The sequence below is a fragment of the Mus musculus genome, chromosome 4 (assembly GCF_000001635.26).
Source record: "Mus musculus strain C57BL/6J chromosome 4, GRCm38.p6 C57BL/6J".
Taxonomy (NCBI): Eukaryota; Metazoa; Chordata; class Mammalia; order Rodentia; family Muridae; genus Mus; species Mus musculus.
Window position 1 is genome coordinate 129,659,793 of NC_000070.6, and position 14,193 is coordinate 129,673,985.

Consider the following 14,193-nt stretch of genomic DNA (forward strand, 5'->3'; position numbering starts at 1 on the left):
CTCTTAGAAGCAGAGTCATGCATGGCTGCAAACCTCTCTGGAGGTGCTAAAACCTAGGTCCTGTTCAAGAGCAGTAAGCACCATTAACAGCTCAGTCACCTCTCCAGGCCCAGCAAAGAACAGGGCAAAGAGATGGCTCCGTGTGTGAGGACCTGAGTCCGAGGTCCCTGCACAGCACATATGAAGAGTATCTGTCATGCAGTCAGATGGAGGGAGACAGGCTGGCACAGGCAGCAGTCATCATCATACCACACACAAAGGAGACCCAGGCTCAGCCAAGGCTCAAGGTGAGGACTGACACTGAGCGGCTGTCCTGATCCCCACTTGCACACCACGCCATGCCACGCCACGCACATACACATCTCAAGCAACCAAGCCAGGAAAACCACAGGGAACAGGAGCTACATCTCCAGTGCAGAATAAAAACGACACAAGTTGGTTTAATTTTTAGAAAAGGATTAAGAAATTGGTTTTTGGGCTGGTGAGATGGCTCAGTGGGTAAGAGCACCCGACTGCTCTTCCAAAGGTCTGGAGTTCAAATCCCAGCAACCACATGGTGGCTCACAAACATCCGTAACGAAATCTGACTCCCTCTTCTGGAGTGTCTGAAGACAGTGTACTTACATATAATAAATAAATAAATAAATAAATAAATAAATAAATAAATAAATAAATCTTTAAAAGAAAAAAAAGAAATTGGGTTTTTTTTCCTTTCTCAAAGTTTCCAATATTTGCTTAGAAAAGGAACCCAGAAGTCTGGGGAGGTGGATTAATGAGTAAAATGCTTATAAAGCAAGCATGAGGACCGGAGTTCAAATCCCCAATATGTAAGTGAGGTGCACAGCTATAATCCCAGCACTTAGGAGACAGGCTCTCTAGAGCACACTGGCTAGTCAAGCCAATCAGTGGGTTCAGGTTCAGTGATGGAAGTTAAGGTGGACAGAAACTGGAAAAGATGGTAATATCAATGTCTGGTCACACACACAGAACTTGCTTACATGCAAACCCACCTACAAAACAAATAGGTAAACAAATTTGATGACTAGCCTGCTACATTGATAAAGCACATTTCCCTATGCCAGGGTTTCTCAACATACGGGTTGAGATCCCTTTGCAGGCAGGGGTTGCCTAAGACCATCGGAAAACACAGATATTTACATTATGATTCATAAGTTATGAAGTAGCAACAAAATAATTTTGTGGTTGGGGTCACTATGACATGAGGGACTGTATTATAGGGTCTCAGTGTCAGAGAGATGAGAATCGCACTGCCCTAGGCAGAAGGATGAAGGGATGAGTGCACCTGAGAATGCTGCAGGTGGGCTGGAGAGATGGCTCAGCAGTTAAGAGCACCAACTGCTCTTCTGAAGGTCCTGAGTTGAAATCCCAGCAACCATCCATAATGAGGTCTGACGCCCTCTTCTGGTGTGTCTGAAGCCAGCAACAGTGTACTTACATATAACAATAAATAAATCTTAAAAATGAGAGAGAGAGGACGCTGCAGGTGACTTACTTGTTGTTCCCGCTTCTGTTTCCGAAGCTGAATGCCCTCTTCCTCCCTCCTTCGTCTCATTTCCTCAGGGTTTAAGGCATTGTTCTTATAGCTCTTCATTCGATAATTGTCCTTCCCTGGGCTTGCCATGGTCTCTAGAAGAGAGCAGATTGTCAGAGTTGAGTGTAGCATTTCTTTTTTCCCACGTGATCAAAATGAGAATATCAATGATGAGAAAGCACAGGAAGATGGCAAACAAGTTCTGGCCCTGAAAAGAAATGGAACGAAGAAGCAGAGAAGCACCTCTGGTCAGTCTCTCTAGGACTGCTTTGGAAGTTTACTTGGCAAAGCCCATAAAGATTTATTATCTTGGGGGTTGGGGGGAGGGCTGCTGAAGAGATGGCTCAGTGTTTAAAAGTATTTGCTGCTCTTGCAGAGAACCCAGGTGCAAGCGCAGAACCCATATGGTGGCTGACAACCATCTGTAAACTCTAGCTCCATGGGATCCGGTGCCATTTTCTAACATCTGAATGTGCCAAGCACATAGGTAGGCAAAACCCTCATAAAGTAAAACTAAATAAGCAGAGAAGCTGGAAAAATGATTGCTGAAGTAGCTGAGAACACGTGCTGCTCCTGAGGAGGATCCAGGCTCAGGTCCCAGCACCCACAGCACAGCTCCTAACCATCTCTAGTTCCAGTTCCAGGGCATCTGATGCCTCTTCTGATCGCTCCAGTTTCTTCACGCATATGGGGCATCAGGTATATAAAAACACATGTACATTAAAAATAAAAATGTAAACAAGAAAGCAAGCCATCAAATGAAATGGCTCAGTAGGTGATGGTCCTTGCCACCAAGTCTCAATATCCAGTTCTATTACACAGTTGAAGGAGAATTCGCTCCTGCAAACTGTCCTCTGACTTCCACATGCACACAATGACATGTGTGCACACGTTCACTCACACACACACACACACACACACACACACACACACACACACACACACACACACACACACACTTACAAGGGTCTACAGTGGCCTCTCCTATGGGTACCTAAACAGGCAGAGGCGAGACTACTAAAGGCAAGCCCCTGTGGAATGCTGTCCTTTACTACCTGACACATAGTTTTTCATGATTGAGCCTGTGCTGTCCCAGAGGCTGTCCTCTCCTTTGAGCACAGTTGACAGTTAAACTGAAATAGAAACCACATTGCTTCTTTAGTTACCATGGTGACAAGTAACTATCACAAATATCTACTTATGACTTCACTGGAGAAGCAGGCAACAAAGAATAGAAGGATGAACATCTGCAGAAGCACCTGAGGAAACCCTGTTACTACAGACCCTCCCACCTCGAGACCATGCTTTGTTCCCTCTGGCTTAAGAGCGCCCCACCTCACCAGTCATACTCATTTTTACAACACATAGTTTTCTCTTACAGTAAATTCTCAGGATAGACTAAAGTACAAGCAACAACAAATCTAAACTTAATGGGGGAGACAACACCTACAAAATTAGAATAATCAAATAAAAAAATCTCCGGAGTACAAAGTCAGCTACAATGTTGACACTTGAAGGGTGGGATGCTAACACGACACAGGAGAGAAGGACAAACCCAAACATGCAGAGATGCTCTTCTAAACCACACGTCACTTACTGTCTTCTCTGTGTAGCCCTGGCTGGCCTCAAACCCAGAGCCCCATCTGCTCTGCTGCCCCAGTGCTAGGACTGTGCCACCACCGCCAGGCTCTGTCACTCACACTTCATCTTCAGTTCTTCAGCTTTCTTGCATTTTGGTAATTATTATTAATAAGGAAGGTGGGGGACCTGTTGCTTACACACACACAAAATACTCAGGGACTGGAGAGATGGCATAGTGTTTAAGAGCACTGGGTGTTCTAACATAGGACCCAGATCCTATTCCCAGTACCACTGACACTGGCTCACAACCCTTTGTGCTTCAGTCATAGGGAATTTGACACACTCTTCTGATCTCCATAGGAACCTGGCATGGTGTATAGACAAACATGCAGGCAAATCACTTTTGCATATTAAAACAAAAAACAACAAAAAGCTCAAAAACGTAAAAAACAAACAAACGAACAAAAACCTACTTGCCAGGTGTGGCAACAGCAGACACCTTTATTTCAGAAGTGCTATGTCCGAGGCAGGCAGATCTCTGTGAGTTCCAGGCCTGCCAAGGCCATGTAATGAGCATTTGATGGGCATACTGGTTCATGACTTTAATCCCAGCAACTGGGGAGACAAAGGAGGCAGGTGGAGGTCCACCTGCTCTGCCTCCCAATTCCTGAATGAAAAGTGTGCTCCACCACCACCTGGCTCCTCTACCTGAGTTAAAAGACTGCACCGCCACTCTCTCCTCCCATACTCTTTTTAGCCTAATATCTGCACTTTTTGTGGTCTGAGTTGATTCTATAGTTTCAAGATATATAGAGACAAACACACAGATAATGAAAGCTCATTCCCAGACCCCACCCCTTTACGTCTATATTCACTTGTCTTTTGGATGCCTTCCCTCAGGAAACAGACGTATTCTAAATTGTCTACATTTAGACACATTTCAGTATTTCCATCCACCCTGCTGCTCAAGTCAACAGGCACAGGAGGCATACTTGATCCTCACCCCACTCCGCTTTGCCACCACATGACACCAAAACCCAACCAGAGAACTCACTCTTTTTTTTTTTTTTTGTCATTGTTGTTGTTTTTCGAGCGAGACAGAGTTTCTCTGTATAGCCCTGGCTGTCCTGGAACTCACTTTGTAGACCAGGCTGGCCTCGAACTCAGAGATCTGCCTGCCGCTGCCTCCCAAGTGCTGGGATTAGGGGCGTGCGCCACCACACCCGGCTCAGAACTCAGACTCTTAACCTTTATTCCTACTATGGCCACCTGAGTCACTGCCACCATCATAATCTCTTTCAGGGACTACCACACTACTTAAGGAATCTCCTAGTGGCGGCCACTGAGGGCACAGCAGGTCATGGTGCTACCACCAAGGCTGATAGTCTTAAGAAGCTACCCAGAGGAAGGGACACTTCCGACCTCCACACGTGTGCCATGGCAAACCCACACTCATACCCAATATATGGAAGAATTTCTAGAATTTATTACACTCCAGAAATGCTCACATGCAGAGGAAATGAGTAGAAGGCAGCATAGGCAAAAATGTCACAAAGCTAGAAAAACCAACAGGAAACCTGCAGATTGGGATTTGGGAAGTGGACTGCGTCCCTGAGATAGAGAGGACTGACAACACCAGGTATGTGTTTTAGGAACACAGACAAACACACCTAACAAAGGGCAGGCCATACAACTATGGTTCTTAGCCTGTGTGTAACCATCAGAAAACACATGTTTCTGATGATCTTAGGAACTCCCAACCATAAATTTATTTTTGTTGCTACTTCATAACTGTAATTTTGCTACTAAGCAGTGTTTGAGTTCCTAAGAACATCCTAAGTACATGTTTTCTGATGGTCACAAGCCACGAGTTGAGATCCACTATCATAGAGGACATTCAGCTTGAGAGTTTTTGTAGCACTAAACTGCTATGGTTTACAAGTGTTTTTATTTTGTCTTGTTTTCTGATTTGAGACAAAGAGTATCAGTTAATAGTCTAGGCTGGGGCTGGAGAGATGGCTCAGTGGTTAAGAGCACTGACTGCTCTTCCAGAGGTCCTGAGTTCAGTTCCCAGCAACTGCATGGCGGCTCCAACCATCTGTAATGGGATCTGATGCCCTCTTCTGGTGTGTCTGAAGACAGCTACAGTGTACTTACATATAATAATAAATAAATCTTTAAAAAAAATAAAGTAAAAAAGAAAAACCTACACACAGAGCAGCTCAGGAGAGACTGAAGTGACAGTATCACAGTGTCCAACCACATTACAGAACAGGGAAAAGAAAGAGTCCAAGATGGGTAAGGTTTTGTGCCGATGGGTAAGGTTTTGTACCAGGCCAGGAGAGAGGCTTGATACTAATGGGACACTCAGGTGACGAGTATTTAGTGTCTCCTCTCAGGTGGCTGAATAAACCTAGAGGGGCACAAATAAATAAATAAATTAATTAATTAAATTTTTTGAAGGGGGTGTTCTGGCTTACCTGGCTAGAAGTACTATCAGTTTAAAAGATTCCATTATTTGCAGCCAAAAACAAATTAGAAAACTTCATTATCCTATCTTAACACCAATATAAGACATCTGGGGACTGGAAAAATGAATGACTCAGTAGCTAAGAGTGCTAGCTGTATTTCCAAAGGCACTGGATTCACTCTGCAGCACCTACATGATAGCTCACAACCTGTAATTCCAATCCCAGGGAATCTGATGTTATCTTCTGGCCTCTGCAGATATCAGGCACACAAGTGATTTTTTTGAGAGTTTCTCTGTGTAGTTCTGACTGACTAAAACTCACTTTGCAGAGATCTGTGAGATATGCCTCTATTTCCAAAGTGCTGAGATTAAAGGCATGCCTGTTTACTTAAAATATTTTTAAAATATTTTATGGCAGCTCAAAGCATGGAGAAAGCTTTTTCTATATCTGTCCTCTGTAGCTAACTCCTGGTCTTATTTAGCCTAGGCTAGCCCTGAACTTGCTTGTAGCTGAGGATGGCCTTGAGGTTCTCATCTTCAGACCTCTACCTACACAGTGCTGGCATTACAGGTATTTGCCAGCATACATTGTTTATGAAGTTCTGGGGATCGCCTCAGTTCTTTGTACATTCAAGACAAAAATTTTGCCAACTACAACCCTAGCTCTTCACTCAATTAAAAAAAAATTACATCTATTTTGCGTGTATATTGGCTTGGGTGTTTGTGTAGAGGTCCAACACAACGTTTAGAACTTTGTCATCTCCATCATCCATATGTGATTTTAGGTTTGGCAGCAAGCACCACCTTGCTGGATCTACCCACACTTTTAAACTACCTATTATTTACAAATTATGCCTCATAATCTTGGCATTGCTAGTGGCAATTTCAGAGTCCGAAAAGAACTTTTTGCAGAAGCAGAACACTGCCCTTAATAGCCTATATTCTGGTAACAACTATATAGAGGCTATTAATAGACTACTAATAGTCATAGCAATGGGATATGTTCTGAGAAATCATTCCTTTTTTGTTTTTGTTTTGTTTTTTTTTTTAGACAGGGTTTCTCTGCGTAGCCCTGGCTATCCTGGAGCTCACTCTGTAGACCAGGCTGGCCTCGAACGCAGAGATCCACCTGCCTCTGCTTCACAAGTACTGGGATTAAAGCCGTGCGCCACCATGCTCAGCTCTGAGAAATCATTCTTTTTTTTTAATTTATTTATTTATTATATGTAAGTACACACTGTAGCTGTCTTCTGACACACCAGAAGAGGGCATCAGATCTCGTTACGGATGGATAGTTGTGAGCCACCATGTGGTTGCTGGGATTTGAACTCAGGAGCTTCCAAAGAGCAGTCGATGCTCTTAACCGCTGAGCCATCTCTCCAGCCCTGAGAAATCATTCTTAGCAGATTTCATCACTGTGTGAACATGATCCTACTAAGATGGTGTATTTTATTATACACATAGATTATATAGTATAGCCTATTGCTCATAGGACTAAAAGCATGGTATGATACTGAATATTACAGGAAAGACAAAATGTATTTTATGCATCTAAAATAAAAACAGTACGAGGAACTGGGCTTGGTGGCGCACGCCTTTAATCCCAGCACTCGGGAGGCAGAGGCAGGTGGATTTCTGAGTTTGAGGCCAGCCTGGTCTACAGAGTGAGTTCCAGGACAGCCAGGGCTACACAGAGAAACCTTGTCCAAAAACAAAAACAAAAACAAAAACAAACAAACAAACAAACAAACAAAAAACCCAGACAAAAAAACAAAAAAACAGCACGAGAAAAAAATAATGCAGTAGAGAAAAGGCACACTGTATAGGACACCTAGTCTGACTGGAGTGCAGTGCTAAGTCACTTCAGGAGAACTAATAGTGAGCAGGGTATCACTGTTGCTCTCTCCACAGGTAACCAACACTGCCCCTAAACTTACAACTTTTTCTTCTCTGGGGCTGTAGAGACTGCTGGGTCGTTAAGAGCACTTGCTGCTCGTATAGAAGATCCCTATCTGACTCCCCGGATCTGTGCAAACTTGGTGGCTCACAAAGCCTGTACCTCCAGTTCCAGGGGCTCTTCTCTGATCTCTACAGGTTATCTGCAATCACAGGCACATATCCACACAGAAACATACATATAAGAAAAATAATTTTAAAAACATCTTTTATTTTTATGTGCATGAGTATTTTGCCTGCATGTAAGGGAACTACATATATGCCTGGTGCCCTTGGGGGTCAGAAGACGGTGTTGGATCCACTGGAACTAAAATTATGGGTGGCTGTGAGTTGAATCTGGGTCCTCTGCAGAAACAAGTGCTCTTAACCACAGCCAGAGCCATCTCTTCAGACTGAAAATAAAACTAAAAAAAACAAAAAACAAAAAAAACAAAAAAAATGGGGCTGGAGAGATGGCTCAGCGGTTAAGAGCACTGATTGTTCTTCCAGAGGTCCTCAGTTCAAATCCCAGCAATCACATGGTGGCTCACAACCATCTGTAATGGGATCTGATGGATGCCCTCTTCTGGTGTGTCTGAGACAGCTACAGTGTACTTATATATAATAAATAAATAAACCTTTTTTTAAAAAAATCAATGGAGCTGGTGAGATGGCTCAGTGGGTAAGAGCACCCGACTGCTCTTCCAAAGGTCCGGAGTTCAAATCCCAGCAACCACATGGTGGCTCACAACCATCTGTAATGAGATCTGATGCCCTCTTCTGAAGTGTCTGCAGACAGCTACAGTGTACTTACATATAATAAATAAATAAATCTAAAACAAACAAACAAACAAACAAAACAAAACCTCTAAAACGTTTTTATTTGTATACGTCTGTACCTATACGTGCATGTGTGTGTGATCACAGATGCCTGCAGATGTAATGTAGTTACAGGCTGCTGTAACTGCTTGATGTGGGCGCTGGGAACTGAACTTAGATCCTGTACAGTAATAAATGCTCTTAACTACTGAGCCTTCTCTCTCTTTTTTTTAAACCTAGTTTGTTTGTTTGTTTGTTTTTAATTAATTTATTTATTATATGTAAGTACACTGTAGCTGTCTTCAGATGCACCTGAAGAGGGGGCATCAGATTACGGGTGGTTGTGAGCCACCATGTGGTTGCTGGGATTTGAACTCAGGACCTTCGGAAGAGCAGCCAGGTGCTCTTACCCACTGAGCCATCTCACCAGCCCCGTCTCTCTCTCTTTTTTTAAAGCTTTATTTATTTATTATATGTTAGTACACTGTAGCTGTCTTCAGACACTCTATAAGAGGGCATCAAATTTCATTAGGGATGGGTGTGAGCCACCATGTGGTTGCTGGGATTTGAACTCGGGACCTTCGGAAGAGCAGTCAGCACTCAGTTAAGCCCCTGAGCCTTCTCTTTAGTCCCAAAAATGTTGTAGTTTTTCAGCCAAGTGTGGTGGAGCCTGCCTGTAATTCTAGCTCAGAGGAAGCTGAGGTAGAAAGTTCCAGGTCACTGGTGCTATAGAGTAAGGTCCTGCTTCTAAAAAGCCCAAGACATCTGGGGGGGGGGGGAGGGAGAGGGAGAGGGAGAGGGAGAGAGAGAGAGAAGAAAAATGATATTTTTTCTGACTTTTTCAGCTGGAGAGATAGTTCAGTGCTTATAGCATTTGCAAAGCAGCTAGTTCAGTTCCCAACAACTATCTCAGCTCCAATTCCAGAGGATCTGATACCTTCTTCAGGCTTCCGTGGACAGCAAGCACACATGTGCTACATAGACATATATCCAAGCATTCTTACATGTACATAAAACAAATAAACCTTGTAGCTGTTGCAGAGATGGCTTAGTGGTTTAGAATAACTCTGAAAAAGACCTGGGTTTACTTCCAAATACTTACATTGCTGCTTAGAACTATCCAGACTTCAGGTCTGGGGGATCTGGAGTCCCCTGCTGGCCTCTGCAGGCATCAGCCACACAGTGTGCACACATGTACACACAGGCAAAACACTCAGTTTTTAAAAAAGGCTTCTTGTTTCTTTTTCAAGACAGCGTTTCTCTTTGTAGTCTTAGCTGTCCAGAATGAAACTCACTCTGTAGACCAGGCTGGCCTTGAACTCAGAGATCCACCTGCCTGTGCCTCTGAGTCCTGGGATTAAAGGTGTCAGACACCCTAGGTCTGCAGTTACAGTTGTGAATCAAACCCCAGTTTAAAGAGCAACTGGTGTCTTAACCACTAAGCATATCTCCAGTTCAATTTATTAAGTGTATGGAGGCAGAGGCAGGCAGATTTCTGAGTTCGAGGCCAGCCTGGTCTACAGCGTGAGTTTCAGGACAGCCAGGGCTACACAGAGAAACCCTGTCTAAAAAAAAACAACAAGAACAACAACAACAAACCACACTAAGAGCTTCTTCAGCTACACGTTCTCTAGACAAGTTCCGGCTTTATAATCCTATGCATTTCATCATAACCGCAATGTACTCTTCACAGAAAAGTTGTTATATGGTACATGACTATTCAAGACCATTCTATGATTTTGCCTGGGTTCAATACCCAGACAACTAAAAAACAACAACAAGAAAACAAAAGGGCTAGAGAGATGGCTCAGTGGTTAAGAGCACCAACTGCTCTTCCAGAGGTCCTGAGTTCAATTCCCAGCAACCACATGGGGGCTCACAACCATCTGTAATAGGATCTGATGCCCTCTTCTGGTGTGTCTGAAGACAGCTACAGTGTACTCATATATACACATAAAATAAAACTTTATAAATAATAAATAAATAACTCTTCCAGAAGCTCCAGAACCTTCAGATCTAGATCTAAGTAGCCTAAAATCAACATTGCCTAGGACAATGGATTACAACAAGGACTGGTTTGAAGTTTCACTAACCAAGACTCCCTGGATTTGGAGAGATAGTGGAAATTTTGTTAAGACAGCCAGTACCCACTAGAATTCATCAGGTCGAGGTCTTTGCTAGAGATGGTCAAGAATAGTTGCATCACCCGGGCAGTGGTGGCACACACCTTTAATCCCAGCACTTGGGAGGCAGAGGCAGGTGGATTTCTGAGTTCGAGGCTAGCCTGGTCTACAGAGTGAGTTCCAGGACAGCCAGGGCTACACAGAAACCCTGTCTCGAAAAACCAAAAAAAAAAAAAGTTGCATGGCCAACACAGGCAAACAGTATAAAGGATAGGTCCTGGAAGGGAACACAGGAGAGGCAGTGACATACACGGGCCTCTGGGAGGGAAGGCTGGCTCTATTATAACCAGTACCCAACGGGCCTAGATTGCTAGCCTTGCACTAGTTACCTATCTTCTCAAAGCATCAATTTACTGTTGCTAAAGGGATTCCTCAAACTACCGAGGACTACACACTGTGATTAAATATATCCTTATATTAGACTGGTCACTGAAGTTAGCTGAAAAGTCACCTACCTCTACATACTAAAAATTCTTTCATGTCTCATTCTTGCACTGAAGAACTTTTTTGTTTGCTTGTTTTGGTTTTTTGACACAGGGTTTCTCTGTGTTGCCCTGGCTGTCCTGGAACTCACTCTGTAGACCAGGCTGGCCTCAAACTCAGAAATCCGCCTGCCTCTGCTCCCCAAGTGCTGGGATTAAAGGCGTGCGCCACCACCCATCTAATGCCTTAAATCTTAGAGGCTGCTGTGAAGTAAAATGTGAAAGAATGTCGTTCCTGGCTGACTCTCATCAGCTATGTTAGCTCCTTCAAGCCTGTTTCTCAATCTCTAAAAAAACGTCTCACAGACGATGCCTTTCCCTCTAGGGCTCCAGTTACCTCCCAGAATCAATCTATACTTTCCAGAGGATCTGGAAGTGTAGAGTGCTTTAGGGAAAAGAACCGCTCGCTGTATTCAGGGTGGGAAGAATGCTGTTACATTGTTTGCAGAGTTCTTGCTAGGTTACACATACTCCCTTCCTAGAGATGTGAAGGCTCAGAAATGGAGGAACGTAGGGCTTGTTGCAGTGTGTTAGACGCCTTCTCTATGCACAGTTTTGTTTGAAAACTGGATGAGAGGTGGGAAGTGGCAGGCCAGATCTGATTCTGAAATCACTGGCAGAGAAAGTCTTTTCTGTTTCCTCAGAATTAGAGATTATAGCAAACTTTAGAAATGCACTACTCTTTACAATAGGCGGAGGTCAGCAATTCACTCTAAACTTTTCCACTTTCATTCAGACTAAAGATTTCAAACTGGACCCATATCAAAACACAACTTCCCAACTTTACGCAGGGTTAAAACTGTCCCCCCTCTCTCTCATCCCACCACTAGAGGGCCAGCCCATAAAAGGCACCAGTTAATTCCTAGGGCTCTGGAGTGATCACCCTGGTTTAATCACCGCGTGACCTTGGATAAGTTACTTTACCACTCTAAGCCTCAGTTTCCCCATCTGCAAAACAGGAATAACAGCAGCACCTATCCCACTAGATTGCAATTAGGTTAAACAAGACACGTTAAGCACTGACAATAACGTCTGCACGTACAGATTGGCAAATTTAAAGTTTTTCACTTTACTGATGCCAACAAATTACCAATACTGGTTTCACTTCTGAATTCGAAGACCATCATCGTATTCTTTTGAGCAACGGCTTTCGTATCCGGAATGCTCTTTAAAAAAGATCAACAGGTCTCTCTTTTTCTCCTAACCAGAGTTGGCCCAGAAACAGTAAGTCCCTGACCTGTCTGTGCCAAGAAGTCTTGGCTTTGGTCTCTCTACCACTGCGAAGGCTGTCACTGAGTCTAGCCGAACCACCCCATTCCTGCGCCGACTGGGACATTTTCCTGGCCTTCAAAGGCCCAAGCTCTGCTGGACCCGGCCGGCCCTTGGTTACCGGGCCGGAGCTGGCCTGCCCTGGGTCTCCTCTCCAGAGGACTCTACCCTCTACGTAGGCAGCTAGGACTTCACTTGGTTCAGAAGCCCGGCGTCCAAAAGCCCGAGGAAGCAGGCTCTCCGCGGCCAGGCCTGCTGCTGGAGCCCGGAGCCCGGCCCCCGGATCCACGGCAGGCGCAGGGCGAGAGGGCAGGGCTCTGCTTACCCCGGGAAGCGCGAGCTCTGACCCGAGGCCACCACGTGGGGACAGCCCAGGACGCTAGCAGTGCGGAACAAGCCCCCAGGGCTGCTCCCCGTGCGGGCGGCCCTACGCCAGCCCTAAACTGGCCCGAGGGGCGCTCCCGATCTGCCTTCTCCTCCCATGCCTCTCTGGATGCTTCCGACATCTGCTTCGGACGAGAGACAGGCCCTCGCCAGACCCCGCTCCCCGACACCTCGGCCCGAACACCCATCTCCTGAGCCGCTTCACTCACCCATCGCGGCTCCGCTCGCTCGGACTTGGCGGCGGCCGCAGCGGTAGCTTCAGCGGTAGCCTCGGCAGACAATATGGCGGACCTGCAGGACGGCGGCCTGACGGGGACAAACGTTTTATACCGTGCTAAAACGCGTTCTTAACCCTCACGCCCCCTTCCCTCCAAGGGATATCAGGATAGGGGCGGGCTTAAAGAGAACGCAGCCACTAAAGATGGCAATTAGGGATGGAATAGACAGCCGAGGCTGGAGGGAGACTAGAAGGAATATGTACAAAACAAAGTGTGTCAAACTCTCTGCCTCTGCTTCTGTCTCCCAAGTGCTGGAATTAAAGGCGTGCGCCACCACCGCCCGGTTGCCACAAGCACTTTAAACCACTGGGCCATCTCTCTGGTCCTTGCTGTCTGTGGTTTTAAAGGCAGAAGGGGCAGAACGATTGGACCTGGAGATCCAATCTCTTTCTGTTTTTATTTCTTCTTTATGGCGAGACCTTCTTTCCCAAAAATTCTTCATAATTAAGCCTGTATAGACCCTGAACTAAATAATTATTTTGAGAGAGGAAGTGATTCGTTCAAGGCTCCGGAGATAAGGAAAAGGAGTGGAGATTAAGCTGGGGTTTGAATATTGTTTTTGTTCATTTGAGACAGGATCTTTACTATGTATCTCTGGCTGGCCTGGACCTTTATAAATCAGAAAGACTTCAAACTCACAGCGATCCACCTATCTGCCTCCCAAGTGCTGAGGTAAAAGGCTCCCAGACCAGTTGTTTGTTTACGGGAGGCAGGGTTTCAGATATCCTAGACTTGAACTCTAGATTCTCCTTCTTCCACCTCCCCTCTGCTGAGGTTACAGGTGTGCGCTATCACACTAGAGGGAGTTTGTTTCTCCAGCAAAAGGGTGTGGTGGGGTAGGGGCAGAGCCCAGTAACCTTTTAATGACAGGGTCAGTTCTATATTGCTGACTAGTATGACCACCACCTTCCAGTGTCTGACTTATAGCTATTGAATGAATAAATGAACAAATAAACAAGCAAACAAATAAATAACAGGTCAATGAGCTCCCTTTTTTAGTGATGAGGACCTTGAAGCACGTGCCTTTTGAATCAAGGAATTTGGGGCTGATGCTTATTAACCTCCTTATTTTGCATGATAGCATTCCAGTCTTCCACATCAACACACAGAGCCGGGGTTACGTCCAATCTTGCCAATTCTAACCAAATGCCTGGCCGATAAAGTGAAACAACTCAAAAGTCAAATTCTATGACTTGAGGAAAAGGAATACTGTTATCACAATAATCAACCTCCTTATCTC

At 44.9% G+C, this 14,193-nt stretch overlaps 1 protein-coding gene across 2 annotated transcripts in view; it reads right to left on the reverse strand.

The window, feature by feature from the left end:
* Positions 1-12,975, reverse strand: part of Kpna6 (karyopherin (importin) alpha 6) — a 28,789-nt gene extending 15,814 nt beyond the window's left edge. Inside the window, exons 1-2 of one of the 2 annotated variants that reach the window (NM_008468.4) lie at positions 12,885-12,975; positions 1,514-1,647 (exon numbers count right to left, since the gene is read on the reverse strand). In NM_008468.4, coding sequence (NP_032494.3) covers positions 1,514-1,647; positions 12,885-12,888 — 138 coding nt within the window. In that variant the 5' untranslated portion in view covers positions 12,889-12,975. Of the gene's footprint in view, positions 1-1,513; positions 1,648-2,607; positions 2,709-12,884 lie in introns of those variants that run through there. The other variant, XM_006502814.3, reaches the window with a different exon arrangement.
* Between the last annotated feature and the right edge of the window lie 1,218 nt (positions 12,976-14,193).